Source organism: Telopea speciosissima, chromosome 4 (assembly GCF_018873765.1).
Source record: "Telopea speciosissima isolate NSW1024214 ecotype Mountain lineage chromosome 4, Tspe_v1, whole genome shotgun sequence".
In the NCBI taxonomy this organism is placed as follows: Eukaryota; Viridiplantae; Streptophyta; class Magnoliopsida; order Proteales; family Proteaceae; genus Telopea; species Telopea speciosissima.
The window spans coordinates 8,777,695-8,798,104 of NC_057919.1; the positions used below are offsets into that span (position 1 = coordinate 8,777,695).

Consider the following 20,410-nt stretch of genomic DNA (forward strand, 5'->3'; position numbering starts at 1 on the left):
TACATTGCCAGATTCTTAGGGCAACCGAAGGTATTGTTGTGTTTCCATCAGTACATATTAATGCTTCTAAACAGTGCTTTATGGTAGAAAAAAAATTCAGAATTGTCGCAAAATCAAAAGAATAAATAAATTGAAAAGCCATTGGTTCCACTAGTTACTACAGGAGGCTAGTAACATAAAAAAAATGGAGTTCAAATATCATTTTCCACAAAAAAGATCGCTGCCAGGTCACGTGGAGCCAACACCCATACATAGGAGCGTGCAAAATTACTACCCCACCCTCCATGAAATAAAAAATTCCATCCATGTTGATGACTTTGCGCATGTCCTCATTGACCCCGTGCTGGTGCAGGGCCACATGATCAAGCAGCAATCCCTTATTTTCCTGAAAGAAACATGGAACTTGAGAAGCAGCTGTTCACTGTTAAGAGAGGGAAGGAGTATCTGGTGGTTCATCTGGTGGAAGCGGTGAAGAGGATCCAAACTCAATATTCGGGTATACCCCGGGTGGCCTCTCCCGCGGTTGGATTGTTAACAATTGACTTGAATCACCGACAACATCTGCCCATCCATAATGAGGCTCAGCCCTTCAATCAAAAGATAACACTATATTAAGTTGAATTTCGGTAGATTTCGCTAAAATAGAAACAGAACTGTGGTAGACTTAATTGAAATTGTCTATCCTGATTTTACATTTCCATCTCTCTTTGGGTTGTCATACAGACTTGCTAATTCACCATATGCAGATATGCAGCAATGCAGCAATGCAGTATCCAGGTTTACACGCAAATTATATCAATTAGAAGAGAAAAAGTTTACTGGAAACAATAAAATGATCTTACTCATAAAAGGTTTCCTCCTCCGCAATGATATCCCAACTTTCACCCGTAGTGCTTCTACCATATTTGTGTACTTTCCTGATACATACAGCTCAGGCACATTAGTCCATGGGAAAGAACTCAACACCATATGTGGAGTTCTTTCCGTTTTCTGTTAATAAAAAAAAAGATCCAGCTGACTAATTTTCACCAAGTGCATTTCAAGGTGAAAATCAAGTAAAAACATTCAATACTAAATACATCTTAAAAGGAGCCCTCGGAAATATGTTCTTGCTGTTCAAGTTGCATACCCGTCTTGAAAGTGTTCTTCACCCCATGTCCTTGTCCAACCTAGAAATGACATGATATAGCACACGAATGAACAAAATATCTCAAATTAGATACATTAACTTTTGAAAAACGAAACAAACATAGTGGTGGTTAGCACAAACAAATAGTTATCCTAAAACAGCTGCAAATTTGAGCAGCAGCCAAGAATTGTAAGGCAAATATGACATTGAGTTGATTTTAGTCCTTGGCTTTTGACATCTCACTATACCTTGTGGTAGTGCAAGGGCAATAACCTGGTGCAAGTTCCACTTTAATAAGGTCCCCAGAGGGGTGGTCTGGAATCAGTCCTAACCTTGGGATTTTTTTACACAAAGTGGGTGCCCTCAGAAGTGAGCCTGCATCTCAACACTGGGGGGAGCCCAAGCATTTACCAGTACACCAAGCGACAGCCCCTTGGTAGTGCAAGGACAATGCACAATGAAATCGCTCTTTTTGACGAGTCATTAACGAAAGAAGAAATAAATCAAGATCCTTAATCTCAGGTGCATGAAATGATCAACCCCCAAGAACAAACATCCCAGCTTCTTACAACTCTTTATAGCGTGTTCAGTCTTTTCCTTTTCTCAGCATTTATTTCTATGTTTTCTACCACCTAATCCAAGATCATATGCCCAAGAACATAACACCCCCCCTCCCTCATTAATGGATATCAATTGCTGTAAACGGTCTTGATTACTGTTTGATCAATCACATTTTGTAATTAATGAAAACATTAAGAGCACATTGAATTTTTAGAACTTCATAAGAACTAGAGAGTCTATATAATGCCTTGTTTAATTTTTTTTGTTTTGGTACTGACATGGTCTATATATTCACAATGGGACAATCAGAAGATAAGAGGATGGACATACGATCACCAGCAGGGGATACATGCCACGTCTCTCCTTGGCGCGAACCCATGCCAGCAAAAAACTTCTCTTCCCACTTGTCTCCCCATTTGGTTCCCAGTTCAGTTGCTGCCCATTTATCTGTCCTGAGAGAAGTTTAACAGAAATATTGATGGTCAGTGCAGAATTAAGCTTGGTGATCAACTTTTACCATCTTAATAACAAATCAAGTGGATTTTGCATTCAGAAGCCAAGCACAGAGTCAGTCAATTTGGCCATGTAGCAATCCGGGGGCTTCTCACTGCCTAAACAAATACTATATAGTTGCCCACTAGATGTTGGATCTTTGTTTTAAGGTTACTGATAAAGGTGTGTTCAAGAAAATAGTGTCTGACATTGAACCTACTGCATAAGTTAGACAGGCCTACATAGAATATTGGAGATGGATGAGAAGAGTTTCTCACCAAGATATTAAAAAACTGAAATGCCCCTCTTCACAGCTTGTATCACATTGACAGTCCAGTCAAAACTGTGGAAGGCATTTTCTGGTACTGAGTTGCACATTAAGAGGTGAAGAAGTTGTCACAAATATCTGGAATGTTGGATGTAGGAATACAAGAGGAGAAATCATTATGTACTAACCCAGAGAGCAAAACACATTAACTCTTTCTTTTTCTAGGCAAAGCCTACTCAATTGGGCTCACCTATTACAGGTGTGAGGGATCGTCTGGATTTTGTGCTTCTGGATGGATGTTTGGTGTTTAGGTACTCAAGATACGAGAATTCAAGATGCTTCCAGTACTATCCCTCTGAGTACATAAGTAAAAATTTAATTACTTCAATGAATTACAACTGAAATATTAAACCAAAATACCAGTTTGTTATTAAACTGACATTTCTGGTAGAGTCTTGTGTCAGGTCCCACTTAAAAATGTGGCGTTATAGGCAACAGTCATTAGATAAATTCATGGCTGGAAAGTACTCCCTTGGCAATGATCTTTTGTCATGGGTTCATCGACGGAGACTTGGCAAGGGAAATACATGTTTTTGTATGAAGCATGGTAGATCCCACCTTCTTGCCCTCCAACTGTAAGGGGTTCCTGGTTCCTTTGTGTCACTTAGAAGGGCATACATAGAGAGGGATTATGGAATAGTATTTTCTTAGCTGACCCCCAAGTAGTTCATAGGTTTAGTTGAGTTGAGAAAGTTAACCAAGGTTCTAAATCTTGCGAGGTTGGTGTCGACTGAAACCAGGTCAAAACCTGGTACTTTTCTGGGCAAAACTCAACATGTCATGTGCTGTCAAAACTGGTTGAAACTAGGCTGCTCAAATCTGGTTGAAACTTGGTATTTTTGGGGCAAAACCATAGTTGTCAAGTCGCCGCCTTGGCATCTAGGCGGTTTTGTAGGGGTCTAGGCGATTGTCGCCTTTAGTGCAAGGTGCCTTGCACTGGTTTTAGTGGTATCGAACCTAGTTCTGGCACTTATTTATGTCAAATATCATTTAAGTAAATGCTTTTATATTCGTTATTATTAATAAATAACAAATACCCCCCTATTTGAATCCAATAAAAATAATTAACAAATCAAATTCCAAAAGGATAAAAAATCAAGCCCCCTAGTCCAAGAACAAAAACTGGATTTTCGACGGTAGGTGAAATTTTTAACTTTCAAATGCTAGGGTTTTTCTCAAATCTAAAAATTCTATAAATCTTAATATGGTAAAACATTACTAAAAACAAAAGAGCGGTAAAATATTCATTTGTTTTGATATCTAAAAAAATATTTTCATTCAGAGCGACTTTAACAACATTAGCGCATACCAAATAAGGCTTGACCGGAACATAACTTCTTCAATATAAATCAGATATAAGCAATCTTGGATTTGTTGGAAATCTGGTTTTGTGCTCTACCTAATACAAAAAGTCTCGTGTAAAAATAATATCAATTGAGTAGTCAAACTTCTTAGAGAATAAGAACATTTTTCTAAATCAAGAGCAATTTAATTAGTTATAGATACAATCATATTTTCTAAGAACAGTATAAACCAAATGCATGTTTTGATTGTTTCAAACTTCCAATAGCTTGCTTCTTCAGTTCTGCTGTCTTCTAGTTCTATGTTGATTTTTGATGACTTGATGTACCTTAATATTGATTTTTGATGACTTGATGTGACTTAATGTTGATTTTTGATGACTTGATGCGGCTTAATGTTGATTTTTGATGACTTGAGGTGGCTTAATGTTAAATTTTGATGATATAAAGTATATATTGTAGCATACTAAATAATGTTAGAAAAGTGGGGAAATAAAAAAAAATAACACTTGGGCACTTTGTCGGTTAAGCGCTTAGCCACCCTCCACCCCCTTGGGTCGCCTTGCCGCCTTGACAACTATGGTCAAAACTACCGAAATGTACGAAATATGGTCGAAACCTGACTCGTACCAAGTTTCGTTGAGATTAGAACCATGAAGTTAACATACAATAATGAACCTGGATTCTGAAACTTAAAGTATTACAAAAGCATAAAATAACTAGAAGTAATAACTTAGCACTTTTAAGTTTTAACTCCAATGAAAGTCCAAAATAACGGCAACTAGTAATCTGCACTACATATGTCCACCCCACCCACCCCAAAAAAAGGAAGAAAAAGAAACTAATGCACGCTCAAGGAATACTGTTATAAGAGCATTCTTATGCAAAAAGTATCAGCATAAATAAGATGTTTGTCATCAAATCTTTTAGAAATGGAGAAGCAAACCAAGAATAATAGCATTTCTATTGCACAAAAAGGATTATTCACGATTTCTTGAGTATATTTATGTTCTAATACAGGCCTAAAGGGTATTATCATAAACCATGTGATTAACAGTTGATAACAGCATATAAAGTTTTGGTGGTGCAATTAGGGTTGGGGGGTTGGGCATTGACAAGGTTGAGCCCAAGGACCAGCCTAATGTAGTGCAAATTTAAGCCTGAATTTCTAATGGGCTGTCCTGCGTTGCATCTGTACATGGTTTAGATTATAAGGAGAATACTTATAATACCCATAAAATATCTGATTATTATTATTATTAATTTGTTTGAACTTTGAATACACATGGAATTTACTGCAATTCATTTTCATTTTCTGGGGGAGTTTTTTTACATGTTTCACTGAATATATGTCCCATCGTACTGTTAGCCAGCATGAATATCAATAATTCTATGTAGATAGTATCATTAAATGTAACTTCCCTGCATTTAACATGGAATTCTTCATTTCTAGGAGATGTTACCATTTCAATTTTGGACAAATTTCAGTGATTCTGGCCAAAAGATTCCTGTCTCAAGTCTCAACAGGTACTGAAACAGAAACCAACTCAGTGTAATTGGTCAAAACTGACTTAAGCCATAAGAAAATTACAGTGACTTTGGTCAGAATCAAAACCATGAAAATATTTTGGTTTTGTCTGTGGTCAGAGTCATGATAAAAAATTAACAGAAAATTAAACCTGTAGGAAAAACTAGCACAAAGTACATTAAATCTAATGGTAGGAGAGTAGAGAATGTGTCAAAAACCATTTCAGAACGGATCCTTTTCCGTCATAGTGCTCTCCCCACTTCTCCCCCCATGACTGCTCATTGAGTCTACCATACTTATGTGCCCCTTTCTCTGTCCAACCTTTTGCATCATACTTTTCCCACCTAGCAAGAAGAATAAATGTATTTTCAGTGCAGATACAGACACCAGCATGCAGGAGAGAGAGAGAGAAGCACTCAAACACACAAATTGAGGTCAAGATGAACCTAAGTGTTTTCTCACCATTTCTCATACCATCCAGCATTTTCAGTGCCTGACGTTGCTTGCTTCTGTGCACTTCTCTCTATCCTTGCCAAATTACTGAAGTTTGAAAGCAGAACAAGGATATAATTTCAGAGAAGTATTAATGATAAACTAAGAACTTAACCGGGCAACAGGACGGGTTCAGCATAATTAAAACCTAGCATCTTTGTATTCATTTATCACACGTATGATGGCATTTTGATGCACATAAATATTCAAAATTGATTCTTTTTGCCCTGCACACTTCCATGAACTAGCTTATATTAGAAACATATCTCACAATATAGACATAAACTGTAAGGAGAGCTTCAGGTTTCGATGTTTGTTTGCTTATTTTGTCTGACCCCAGTGGACACACTGTTTAAGAATATAAGAGGGGCAAACTGGATGTAAAGGAAGCCATTACATAATGTGAGTAGTTGACAAGCTGGCCATACAACAGCAGCAGAAGACTATGCAAAACCAAACCGTAGATGTTATGAATTATGGCATCCTAATTAGAGAAAGACTTGAATCATTGCCACAATCTATTTTCGAATAAATGACAATATAAAACTATACCAAGATATTTCTTTTTTTAAAAACCAAACTGGAGCTCGTTGTAAAAGAATTTAGTAACATTAAAAGGATATAAAACAATAATGTGCCATAAATTGATCCAAGGTAAGTATCCCAACTAATGACAGCCTTCTTGTGATACCTGTGTTAGAAGTCATGTAATAGGGGTAGTTTAGGAACTAGTCCCATTACTAGTTGCTTTATTATGTAATTATGTTTTTCTTCTTTATTTGCCTTGTACCTCCCTAGGGAGGTGGATGTAATTTCCTATTTGTTATGATTGAATTAATATAGGTGTATGGAGAAGCCTCTCCAACACAATCGATTACAACCCAAATATTCTCTTCTCTCTCTTCTCTTGCTATCTTCTTCCTCCTCCAACTTCTTCCTTCTCTCTTCTTACCTCCTAAACCTAAAATCTAACTTGGTATCAGAGCAGGCTCAAGGTTTGAGAGTCGTGTTCAGTCCCTGTTTTCATTCTTTCTCTTCTCTTTGAAATCCTTTGGGTCTAAGGATTCCAAAGAGGAGATTCCTGTGTACAGCTTTGCTTAAAGGGTATGGAATAAGCTCATTCTAGCCTCTTTTGATGATCGAAGGATATACCTGAGCTGTTTTTGAAGCTCTCTTGAAGGTTTAGATCTCACACAGCTGCTGCTGCTACAAGTTCCGCCAGGTTCAGGTTCAGGTTGCAGCTGCTGCTATTCTCGGATTGCTTTTGTGTCTTGGTCAGGCTCATTTGCATCGCCCTAGGACACTTTTGAGGATGGCTATGATCTTTCTTGCTGATTGAAGAAGCCATATGAGCAGATTTGCTTCTTGTGTGGGATCCTCTGTTCTGCCCAGGTAACCCCGAGAGTGTTTACCCTTTTTTCTTGCTTTGAGCTACAGTTTGATGCTCTCTTGGTTGAGGGATGTGTATGCACAGCCTTTGTGAGGCCTTTCCTCTTGTTTGGAGTTGATACTACTCCTTGCAAGCTTTGTGGTACAGTATTATAAGGGACTGCTTGCTGGACTGATGTTGGAATGCACTAGAAGTGCTTGATTTAAGTCATCTTAGAGATTTGCTGCTAGGACTGCTTCAGCAGTGTGCTATCCTAGGCTGCTTATTGGACTTTTTGCTTGTTTGGGTTGAGTGTGTACTCCCCACTTGTCTTTGGTGTTCTTGTTTATTGTCAAATCCCTTCCATCATGGCAGCTTCAAATGCATCAGTGCTTGGCACTGCTGATTCACAGCCTCCTACTGTTGTCCCTCGGTTGGCTTATGAGAGTACTCACCAACAGATTTCTTTTGTGAAGCTTGATGGTACTAATTACCTAGATTGGTCACATTCTGTGAGACTTTCTCTTAGGAGTAAGGGAAAACTTGGATATATCACAGGTGCTATCAAGGCTCCCATAGCTAGTTCACCTACTTTTGATAAATAGGAGACTGAAAATTCTACAGTTATGACATGGTTGATCTTCTCCATGAAGCCAGAGATTGGGAGAAGGTTTATAAGGAAGGAAACAGCCAAAGCTATTTGGGATAGTGTCTCTGTGGCCTTTGACAGAGTAGGTGACACTGCCAAGGTCTATCAGCTCCATCAAAAAATTCACTTATTGAAACAAGGTGACAGCACTATTTCTGAGTACTACAGTGCGTTCCTTAATCTTGTGGAGGAGTATGATCACTACAAGGACCTTCATTTGACCAACCCAGAGGATGAAGCAAAAGTGTATCTGACTCTTGAAAAGGAACATGTCTTCTCTTTACTTGGTGGTCTGAACCCTGACTATGAGCCAGTTAGACTCCAGCTGTTAGGCCGGTCTCCCCTTCCCTCTCTTAGTGAAGTCTGTAGTTACTTATAGAGTGAAGAGACCAGGCGGCTTACTATGGCACCCCACCAGCATCATCTGAGAGGTCAGCCCTCAATTCTAGTTCTGTTCGAGACACCCGTGGATGCGGTAGAGGCCCAGGGGCTAACCGTGAGGAAGCCAGTACTGTGGAGACAGTTGGTGCCAATGGAGTTGGGCGAGACAGATTTAAATGTGATCATTGTGGACGCATTGGACACACCAAGGATAGGTGTTGGTCTCTCCATGGTCGTCCTCCTGGTATGCGTGGTCGTGGTGGCCGTAGAGGGGGAGCTCGAGCTCATTCCGCGGCGGCGATTGATGCTGATGCCCCACAGGATGACTCCACCTTCATGGATGCAGTGGTTCGCAGGGTTGTGTCACAGTTGAGCACATCTTCTACATCTAATATGGCTGGATCCTCATCATCCTCAGGTTTGCAGGTCTCCACCTCAGCTTCTACTGCCGTCCAGTCTTGGGTCATTGACTCGGGTGCCACAGACCACATTACTGGTATGTCTCATTATTATGATTCCTATACCATTTGCTCTGGTAAGGACAAGGTTAGGGTAGCTGATGGCTCCCTTTCCTCCATATCTGGTAAGGGTAATATACCTGTGACATCATCGATTTCCCTCTCTTCTGTTCTTCATGTCCCTAACCTTACACTGAATCTTTTATCTGTGAGTCATCTGACTAAATCTCTCAACTGTTGTGTCACATTTTTTCCTTCTCACTGTCTTTTTCAGGATTTGGTGACAAAGAGGATTATTGGTAATGGACATGAGGAGCAAGACCTCTACTTTTTTTATCCATTTTTGCCCACAGCTCATTCCTATGTGTGTGGACGTAATGATAGTAGTTCTGTGGATTCTGTTATGTTATGGCATCGTCGTCTTGGCCATCCATCTTTTGTTGTAATGAGGAAACAATTGCCTCACTTATTTTCTTCTATTGCCTCTTCTTATGTTTTTCAATGTGAACCATGTATGTTTGCCAAACATTGTCGGTCTTCATATCCTTATCATGGTAATAGAACTGTTGCTCCTTTTCATATTGTGCATACTGATGTTTGGGGTCCTTCCCCTACTACTTCTTTATTTGGCTTTCGTTACTTTGTGTCATTTGTTGATGATTTTTCCCGTGCCACATGGACTGTACTTTTGAAGCATAAGAGTGATGTTTGTGATGCCTTTCAGAATTTTTACCAAATGATCCTTACTCAATTTGAGACCCGCATCAAAATTGCGCGATCTGATAAAGGGGGAGAGTACATGTTTGGTGGCCTTCAAACCTTCTTTACTACTCATGGCATTATCCATCAGCTAGCGTGTGTTGACACGCCCCAACAAAATGGGGTTGCTGAGGAAAAATTTCCATCTACTGGAGGTCACCCGTAGTCTATTGTTTGGCATGCATGTCCCCAACACCTTCTGGTCCGTAGCTCTTCTCACTGCCTCCTTTCTCATCAATCGTATGCCTACCAAGCTTCATAATTTCAAATCTCCCTTGGACATCTTATCTCCCAAGGCCTCTGCTTTTTCTCTTCCTCCTAGAGTCTTTGGCTGTGTTTGTTATGTGCATGTTAACAAATCTGCCCGCACTAAACTTGACCCCAAAGCTCTCAAGTGTCTCTTCCTTGGGTACCCTTCTACTACCAAGGGGTACAAGTGTTATCATCCTTCTTCCCGCCGATGTATCATTTCCAAGGATGTTACCTTTCTTGAGTCAGTCTCTTTCTTTGTCCCTTCTCAGCATCCTCTTCAGGGGGAGAATTGTGGGAGTGAACAGGCTACTGATGATTTCTTTCTTTCTCCTCTACCTACATCTCCTTTTATGCTTGACATTGGGAAACACAGGACTGTAGATGTGGTTGAGATTGATGACCAACCACCAGGGGGGAATACAGATTTGGTTGTTGAAAGTGGTTCTGGTAAGGAGAAAGATTATCACATTACATACAAAAAAGGTGCAGGCTTGCATAATATAAGAAAGAACCTACCAAGAGTCCTCTTCAGATCCAGATCCACATCCTGAGATTCATTCTTCTCAATCAGGTGACATTTCTTCTCCTCCATCTGATTTGGACCTTCCTATTGCTATTAGGAAAGGGAAAAGAACTTGTACTAATCCTATATCCCAGTTTGTTTCCTATGATGCAATTTCTCCTACAGGCCTGCCTTTATTACTGCTCTCTCTACTGTTTCCATTCCCAAGAATATCATTGATGCTATGTCTGAACCAAAGTGGAGACAAGCCATGTCTGAGGAGATGATGGCACTTGAGAAGAATGGTACTTGGCAACTTGTAAACCTTCCCAAGGGACGTGTCCCAGTTGGATGCAGATGGGTCTATACAATCAATTACAAATCTGATGGCAGTATTGAGAGATACAAAGCAAGGTTGGTGGCCAAGGGGTACAGTCAAGTCTATGGAATTGACTACCAGGAGACATTTGCCCCTGTGGCCAAGCATAACTCAATAAGAGTTCTTTTATCTTTGGCTGCCAATAAAGATTGGCCTTTATATCAGTTGGATGTGAAGAATGCCTTCCTTCATGGTGATTTGGAAGAGGAAGTGTACATGCAAACTCCTCCAGGCTTCAAGATGCCTTCAGCTGAAAGGAAAGTGTGCCTCCTTAAGAAGGCTCTATATGGTCTCAAACAGTCACCAAAGGCATGGTTTGAGCGCTTCCAACAGGCTATTCTGAAGAATGGATATTCCCAGAGCCAAGTTGATCACACTCTCTTCACCAAGTGAAGTAATGGTACTATCACAGCTCTCATTGTCTATGTTGATGATATCGTGGTCACAGGATATGATACAGCTGAGATAGGTAAATTGAAGAGCTACTTGGCACAGCAATTTGAGATCAAAGATCTGGGTCCCTTGAAGTACTTCTTAGGAATAGAAGTATCAAGGACCAAGAAAGGAATCAACATATGTCAGAGGAGGTTCATCCTTGACTTGTTGACAGAGACAGGGATGTTAGGCTGCAAACCAGCAAACTCTCCTATTGAGCAGAATCACAAACTAGGAGAGGACTGTGGTCCTTCTCTTGTTGATGCAGGGAAGTATCAAAGGCTAGTGGGGAAGCTTATCTATCTCTCTATGACTCGGCCAAATATCTCATATGCAGTGGGAGTTGTCAGCCAATTCATGCATGCTCCCAAGAGTGGCAATTTGGATGCTGTGTATCGCATTCTAAGGTATTTGAAGTCCTCTCCAGGGAAAGGACTGTTGTATGCAAGGCACAACCACTTGAGAGTAGAAGGTTTCACAGATGCCGATTGGGTTGGTTCCATTACAGACAAGAGATCTACCTCCGGCTATTGTACCTTTGTGGGAGGTAACTTAGTAAGAAACAGCATGTTGTGGCTAGATCTAGTGCCGAGGTAGCATTTAGAGCTATGTCACATGGAGTGTGTGAGCTCATCTGGCTAAAAAGACTTGTTCAGGAACTGGGATTCGACACTGAAGGACCCATGAGACTGTACTGTGACAACATGGCTGCCATCAGTATTGCTCACAACCCTGTTCAACATGACCGGACTAAGCACATTGAGCTTGATAGGCATTTCATCAAGGAGAAGCTAGACTCTGGCTGTATTTGTACTCCTTTTGTGAAGACTGGTGATCAGTTGGCAAATATCTTCACCAAGGCTCTTGGCTCTCCTCAGTTTAGTTCTTTCCTAAGCAAGCTGGGAATGCATGATATATATTCTCCAGCTTGAGGGGGAGTGTTAGAAGTCATGTAATAGGGGTAGTTTAGGAACTAGTCCCATTACTAGTTGCCTTATTATGTAATTATGATTTTCTTCTTTATTTCCCTTGTACCTCCCTAGGGAGGTGGATGTAATTTCCTATTTGTTATGATTGAATTAATATAGATGTATGGAGAAGCCTCTCCAACACAATCGATTACAACCCAAATATTCTCTTCTCTCTTCTCTCTCTTCTCTCTCTTCTCTTGCTATCTTCTTCCTCCTCTAACTTCTTCCTTCTCTCTTCTTACCTCCTAAACCTAAAATCTAACTACCTGGACCCTTCATTCTACCTAAAATATCCATGTTAAACATGGGTACAGATATGGGATATATTGGATCCTCCCTTTAATTACCATAGTTTTCTAGTATACCATCACATTTGAATGCTGAATGTCAAGTTGCAAGTTCATAATTGCTTACCTTTGTTGGTATTTGGATGCAAATAATGAATGCATATAGATTACTAGATTGCTTGCTTATTTGAAAGTTGTATATAGTTGCAACTTATAATATTTATATCTAGGCGTACACAGTAAGTGGACCCATGTCAATTAAGTCCTATATCCTAGTCGTTAATGGTTGAAAAATTTGACTCCTCTACACATGCATGCACCTTCAAAGGAGTTCTTGTTTGGATCATACCTCCATTCATCTTGATGAAGAACCTCTTGCCATGTTTCCCACCATGAATCCCCCTCAGCGTTTTTTCCAGATTTCTCCACACCTATGGAATGTCAAGACCGACAGAAATGAGCACTGAGTAAATGGAAAAGAATGATTGAGTAGCATAAATAGGGATTTATCAAGGCTCCGTGAATTTTATTTTTTTAAAAGTGGAGCTAGAATTTCTGGGGTTAAAACTTTTACCCTTGAAAACTTTGCTTCATTTTGTTCAGAATGCAGAAGAAATGTTGTAAAATAAGGCTACAGAAGTATGGACTAGAAAGAAAAAAAAAGGAAGGGAGGGGGGTTTCCAGTTAAATTGGTCATAAAGCTTTTGTTCTGGCCCTCAGGCCCTCACCATGTACTTAAATAGTCTGTTTACCCAGTTCAAACTGTTGGAGACCAGCCAAAAATCATGGCCATCAGCATTTGTTTTAACTGCCTATTTACCCAGATCAAAGCATTGGAAATCGGCAGGGTACCACGGCCCTTTCTGTGTACTTCAATGGGCTACTTACCCACTTTAAAGAGTTGGAGCATCTGCCAGAAAATCTGGCCATCGCCATATACTTCAAAGGCTTGTTTACCCACTGTGAAGTGTAAAATCATGGTCATGAACACATGAAAAAAGAGAAGTCTGGATATGAATGGAGATGACCATTACAGAGATGCTATGGGATGATAGTTAAATTTCTCATGCCTGGTGGTAATAAAAAAAATGAGCCTAAATGTTTTATGTCCTATCAAAATTTATGGTCTTTGGCATAAAATAATGGTTCTGTGGTTAAAAAAATTAGGGTTTTTTACAATTACCACCCCAAAATCTTTCATATTTACTATTACCCCCCCCCCAAAAAAAACTTTGAAACAACTGTTACCCTCCCCTGTTGCATACTAATAACGAAATGGCCCTCACCGTTACAGACCCGTAACGGCGGGGGTTAGTCGTGAAAGTGTGCCGTTATCATGAATTTTTTAAGACCAAAATGCCCTTTTTGGGGTGGTAATTGTAAAAAAACTCCCACCCCATCACCACCGTCCCTTCTCCTCATCCTCTTCTTCTCCTTCTTCTTTGAGTTGCAGAGGCACCAAGCCAGTGTCAACGCCATCGCCTGGGCTCCACACAGTTCCACGCTGCTCCCTTGACCGAATCCTTCACCACTTCCAGGCTATGGAGCCACAAAGCAAGAACATTGGCAAAGGTCTTGGGTTTAATTTAATGATGAATATATTAGCCATTTTTAGAAGTTCTGTGAAAAAGACATCTTTCTTGCATTGAATTAGGGTTTAATTATCGAATATATTAGCCATTTTTAGAAGTTCTTAGAAAAAGACATTTTTTTTAACTCTGTTGACAGCCCTAAATTTTGCAGAATTTCTTGTTAATATTCTGATTTGGATTGATTTATAGGATTTCAACTGTTCCGTAGAGTTCTTCCGATCGCCTTTCCTAGTTCAAGAATGGGAAATGCCACACACGAATGGATCAAAGAAGGAAACACTTCGTCTCGACATAGTTGAGAGATCGTTAGATAAATACAAGAATGCAGATAACATCGTCTTCAACACAGGACACTGGTGGACTCACGAGAAGACTTCAAAAGGGTATATCTTCAGAATCCTTTCCTTGTGTTCTTTATAGATTTGGTATTCTGAATTGAAACCTCTGTTTTTTAAACAAATTAAATAAAAAAAGGGAAATAAATACTCACAACTTGCAGAAAGGATTACTATCAAGAAGGTAGCCATATCTATGACGAATCGAACGATGTCGAGGCATTTCGAAGAGCTTTAACAACTTGGGCAAGATGGGTTGATGCCAATGTAAGTCCTAAGAAGACCCTGGTTTTCTTCAGGGGCTATTCTGCCTCACATTTCAGGTAAATTTGACACTTTGAGCAAACAATGAAATATAAATTCCACGATCCTCGCCATTAAAAATAAATTAAAAAGGGGTTTTTTTTTTCCCTCTCTAGTGGTGGACAGTGGAATTCAGGTGGGCAATGCGACCATGAAACTGAACCCCATCAAGAACGAAACCTATTTGAAAGCGTATACGCAGAAGATGACAGTGTTAGAGTCGTTATTGAAGGGGATGAGAATGCCAGCGCCTGGAAGTGGTGAAGGATCTGGTCAAGGGAGCAGCGTGGAACTGTGCAGAGCCCAGGCGATGGCGTTGACGCTGGCTTGGTGCCTCTGCAACTCAAAGAAGAAGGAGAAGAAGAAGGAGGAGGATGAGGAGAAGGGACGGTGGTGATGGGGTGGGAGTTTTTTACAATTACCACCCCAAAAAGGGCATTTTGGTCCTAAAAAATCTGTGACAACGGCACACTTTCACGACTAACCCCCGCCGTTACAGGTCTGTAACGGTGGGAGCCATTTCGTTATTAGTATGCAACAGGGGAGGGTAACAGTTGTTTCAAATTTTTTTTTGGGGGGGGTAATAGTACATATGAAAGATTTTGGGTTGGTAATTGTAAAAAACCCTTATCTTACATTTCTCTCCCGCCCACCGCCCCGCAACTTGAATTGAAAAAATGCCAAAAAGTATCATTTTGGCTTTTTCTTTATTCCACCCAATTTATGTTGAAACAAATGGATCCCAAACAAAAGGGAAAAGGAAATACCATAGAAATGAGAACCCAAGACAACTCAAACAGCAACCTGGCATAAATATTTGGATCCAAAGGAGCGGGTTTTAAAATGCTGCAGCAGTTCTAACTGACAAGCATGGGCAACAATCACCATCATATCTTCATAAACGTCAAGGTAAACAATAGGTTGCACATTCTAGAAAAAGGAAAAAGTACATATATATACCTAGCTCTTTGTATCCACTCCAGTCACTCTTCTCCCACCACTGTCAATCAAATCAAAAAAGGAAATTAAATGCATCGACCACAGATAATTATTGGGGTTATAGTGTTATACAAGCAACTCAACAAAGAAGTCTGAGGATAGTATAATAGACACTTTAACATGGAGATTGATTCTTCAGACAGAAACTCAAAAACAGGTTTAGCTTGTGACTGTCCAAAAAGAAAGGTTTCATTGGATGATGAATAGTTCAGCTCAACTGAAGGCTTGAAAATTTTACATATATATGTAAGTTCTGAAATTTAAAGTTGCATAGACAGAGAGACACTAATATCACTATTCGTAACATTTCGAGAACAGAATTTCATCCATAAGAAGAAGAAAAAAAAACTCTCATACATTATCATTACTAAATTTCAATTTTAGAAGGTATAGCACAAGAAAAACAGAAATTAGCAAAAACATATACCAACCATCTATGGATTGACAATGTTGAAAAGAAATGAACTTTCGTGATCATGCAGTTGTGATAATTCCATTAACCTTCTTTGAAAGCATTAGTGACAGGACAAGGAAGCCCAAACTATGAAAGGGCAAAATTCTTTACCCGCATGTGTCAAGAACTACTGTTCATGAAGAATTCAATCCTCCATGCAAATTCGTAGCCTAAAGCAAGTCTAGTCTCAAATTAATTGCCATTTGATGTTTAACTTGTTTCCATTGTACTGCTCTTTGCAACTTTGTCCAAATGCTAATTGCTCATTCATGGAAATTGTTATGGTGAATGCTTCAAAACTTACCCATCAGAGTTGGTTGACAACCAATAGGTATTGAGAAATTGAAAAGAATGACAACCGTTTGGTATTGAGAAATTGAAAAGAGCAAGGTTATTATACAATGTTTCTGCTAAGATTGAAAATGCTTATGCCACTCTTCCATGGTAGATTTCAATAACAATAGAATACGTTGTTGGTTATTTCAATGAAATTTGGAAGAACAGAACAAACAATATAAATTGTTTCCCCCTTTGGGAGCTTTTCTTGTCTTTCTCTTTTGGTAATGAATACCTACTCACCCCAAAAAAAAACATAGTTGCTCATATGATTATACAAATTAATCAAAAATTTCCTCGACTCCAATTGATACCTTGTTCTTTTTTCCACAATCAATTAGGATATGTTGTTACTAGATTTCAAAATTTCAAAGAGCTCATGTTCCTTCTGAAAAGTTCCCAAGATTGAGTTGCTATTCCTACTTTTCTTTGGCATTTTAAGAACAACATAGAGTGAAACTTTAGATACTCAGGTTCAATCATGAATAAAGAAGTAAAATAGAAGATGACATTATACAAAGAATTAGAATAAGGTCGATGAAATGGAGTGGCGCATCCGGAGTGTTGTGTGATCGGCGTATCCCTTTAAAACTCAAGGAAAATTTTATAGAACAGTTATACGACCAGCAATGACGTATGGGGCTGAATGTTGGGTAGTAAAGAAAAACCATTTAAACAAACTTAATATGGCTGAAATGAGGATGTTACAGTGGATGAGTGGTAAAACTAGAAAAGAAAAAAAATAGAGAATGAACAAATTAGAGCAAACTTGGGAGTTGCCCCTATTCATGGTAAGTTGCGAGAAACTCGATTGAGGTTGCATAGACATGGGCAATGGAGGAGGCCTTTGAATGCTCCAGTACGGAGATATGTTATATTTCAAATTGAAGGAGCTTAAAGAGCTAGAGGTAGGCCTAAAATGACCATAAGAGAAGTGGTGAGGAAAGACATGTATAGCTTAGGACTGGAATCTGGTATAGCTTCGAATAGAGCTGATTGGAGAAATAGGATCCATGTAGCCGACCCCATTTAGTTGGGATAAGGCTGAGTTGAGTTGAGTATATAGAAGAACATAAAGTGGATAAACAAAATACACAAGGATTCTTGGTGATTGATTAGCTTCTCCCAACATATATAAGGATCAGGATGAGGCTCTCTGAGTTAATTTCTACTTGTGGGGTACATATAGACACATAAGTGAAATCTATTGAGTCTCAAAATAATGATAAACTGGATTATGGAGATTCTCAAACATTGAACAGGAAAATATTGCAAAATCATTGTATAAAGTAATGTCATAGAAAAGAATAGAATATCAGTGAAGTCAAAGCAATGAAAAAATATAACGATTACCTTCAAACTGCCGTCCACAGATCTTGTTTAATGTTACAATATCTTTTGCAGTCCAATAGATCAGCAACAAATAGAACTCGATTACATAAAAAAAGCAAAATAATAAAGTTGAGTAATTAGAAAGCAAAAACATACTGTCTCTTTCCATTCTGAGGAATCATCATGGCTTTGACCTCCCATCGTTGTCCATCGGCATCTGAATCCATTTTCCCTGAGGTCCTCCCTACTTTCTCGGTACCAAGTAGTTCCATCTTCATCTGTGCCAGACTCATTGTTGTTTTCATTTAGCAAGTTGATGCCCCAGTCCTTCTCATTAGCAATGCCAGTGTCTATAATGAAAGATTTAGTACATACAGCAATCTCTTCAGAGTAAAATAAGATTCAACATCAGAAATGAAGCAAAGCCATGATTACGAATAATATTTATTTCATTGGAATGTAATAATAAGGAAGCACCTAATGAGCTTTGGGAAATACATATATGAGGATTACAACCTTATTGGAAGCACTATATATAAAAATTATATTTAAAATTAGACCATACCATGGAATTAGAATGACAGAACTAGATACACATAGCAACTAAACTGGTTAGCCATTGTAGTTTACCTCTTTTGGGTGGAGTATCACGAGACTGTGGTGCAGAGTTTCCTGAACTACACCGAGGATAGAAGTCTTCTAGTTTTGAAGTACCATGAAGCCTGCAGTAATGGAAACTCAAACAACAAAAGAAACTTCAGAAAAACTTTTTCCAGATAAGGGCACAAGACATAGGACTGACTTCTTTCAGGGGGTTAGTGCCTTGGTTAGGGCACAAGACATAGCACCACCATTGTTGTTATTTATCTACTGATCTGTGTACGATTCGTTAGTTTGGAAAAAGTGAATCCACCTCATTTCCATTAGCACTACATTATAGATAGAAATGAGACCTATATCCTGACAAACTTACATTCAAGACCAAGGATCACCAAAACCCTCTACACTCCATAAAAGGAGGAGCTACTTCAGGCACTTCAAAATTCAAATCGGTTGTTATACTTTCCTCGTAGCTAACCAAACTCCAGGTGCCTGTATGATTTGGGGCGATAAAGGGAACATTTTAGCTAACCGCATAAATCAAATATCTAAAATCCCATCAAGATAACCACTAATACTTGTCATTCACAGTTGTTGCTATAAGAATGATGTTCCGAGTCGGTCATTGTAAGCAAGGAAACTAAAAAGAAAAGCTTTTCCTCCCTTCGAAAACCTATATCTAGCTCAGAATTTCTCAGATTATAGTTTCATTTTCGAACGAAGGCAAGAACACCTAATCCACTATATTAGCATTGAGCCAGTTTGATTAGAACTTTCAGAAGAAGAAGATAAAGAGAGTACCAGGGCGAGGCAAAGGGCACCGCAGGTATGGCTTGGACTCGGATTCTACAAGAGCATTTCCTGGGTTGGGACCGCCACACCACAGTCTTGTCCATATTGTTGTCAGAGCTCGAATATTTACGAATCGAGGGGACCGAGTCGAAACAACAGCTGACTATTCGACTCAGTCGATGGCCATGACCTACTCTGCTTCTGCCTCTCCTCTTCCGGAAATCAAACCCATGGAGATGGAGAGGAGAAACATCAGACCTACGGATTTTAAGGCCAAATGGAGCAGTTGCCCAGCCTCTGGAACCGGCCGCCATTATTAAGACAATGCCATGGAAGGATTAATGAATCCGAAGGAAGAAACCCTCCTGTTACGTTAAACAACTTCGAGCTGAACTCTCACTCAGTGCTTGAGAGAGAACTCTGGTTCGAAGTTGGAAGCTCAAAGCCCAAAGGAGAGCGAGCGAGTTTCTTTGTTTTCAGTGGGGGGCGGGGCGGGGGTGGAGTTGGTGATTCCTTATTCCTTTGCCTCGTTGGACCAGAAGATTCTATTTTTTAATCTTTTTCGTCGTCGGTGATGAGTTGTGAATCGGGCCTATCAGAGAAAAGGTTTGAGATGGAGCATGTTCTGTGGGACGGATCGATCGGTTTAGAATTTGTGATGAAAATAGAATGGTCGAATGGAACTCGAAAAAATATTATTTTTAATTTTTTTTTAATCATTCATCTAACAACGGAGAGGACTTTAGACACGCATTTCTTAATTATTAAATTTAAATTTATAAAAACTCTTTTTTTTCATTGGGTCCAATTTTACCTAAATCAGTAGCGGGATAATCCGTTCAGAGTTAGTTGTTTGCTAGTTGGCCCACAATTATATTGCCCAATTGACCCACTCGGCCTTCAGTAGGGAACTCGGGACCAGCGCTGTTGCTTATGCTCAAAGCTTAACCAATCAAATTCTAGTAAACATGCTGATGATTTTATTTTTTTTTGTCAAATAAAAATGATGATGATGATTTATTTTTTTTGATAAAAATGATGATGATGATCAATTATTTCATTACCATCATTATCAATATATATTAATTATTATTATGAGATGGAGCATCTCGTGACAACAAAATTTTTTTTAAAACCTCGTAGTGACAAATAATTGAAGATTAAAGAAAAATGCACCCTTGACATCTTTAGTCTTTTGCTTTTCTTTATCTCTGATGTAGAAGAGTGCATCACTTAGAGGGAAAAGTGGGGTACGATGGTTGCAAAGATGAGACTCATATGTTGATGTAGTTTTGTTTAGGTATAAAGTCCATATAAAATTACTTTTTTCACATGAATAGTAATCAAAGTCCCATCAAATTGGTAGGACTTTAGACAACAAAGAGATGAAATTA

The 20,410-nt window shown here is 39.2% G+C and overlaps 1 protein-coding gene across 2 annotated transcripts; it reads right to left on the minus strand.

Moving 5' to 3' along the window:
• Nucleotides 1-23: 23 nt before the first annotated feature.
• LOC122658560 lies at nucleotides 24-19,382 on the minus strand. 2 transcript variants are annotated; one of them, XM_043853572.1, is made up of 12 exons: nucleotides 19,026-19,382; nucleotides 18,255-18,346; nucleotides 17,781-17,974; nucleotides 15,464-15,503; nucleotides 12,623-12,704; nucleotides 5,802-5,879; nucleotides 5,558-5,683; nucleotides 2,021-2,142; nucleotides 1,130-1,169; nucleotides 843-917; nucleotides 388-587; nucleotides 24-207 (listed from the first exon to the last, which is right to left on the minus strand). In XM_043853572.1, exons 1-11 carry the CDS (start codon nucleotides 19,328-19,330, stop codon nucleotides 425-427), a joined length of 1,317 nt encoding a protein of 438 aa, XP_043709507.1. In that variant the 5' UTR covers nucleotides 19,331-19,382; the 3' UTR covers nucleotides 24-207; nucleotides 388-424. The 2 variants fall into 2 exon arrangements, with proteins under 2 accessions (XP_043709507.1, XP_043709508.1); XM_043853573.1 differs by lacking the exon at nucleotides 24-207 and having other exon boundaries at nucleotides 495-561.
• Nucleotides 19,383-20,410: the final 1,028 nt, after the last annotated feature.

Coding starts and splice junctions, on each gene's coding strand:
- LOC122658560 (XM_043853572.1), bottom strand. CDS start 19,330: ATGGCGGCCGGTTCCAGAGGCTGGGCAACTGCTCCATTTGGCCTTAAA. Junction 17,975..18,254: donor TGATACTCCACCCAAAAGAG/GTAAACTACAAT, acceptor CTTTCATTATAG/ACACTGGCATTGCTAATGAG. Junction 15,504..17,780: donor CCTCAGAATGGAAAGAGACA/GTATGTTTTTGC, acceptor TTTGATTGACAG/TGGTGGGAGAAGAGTGACTG.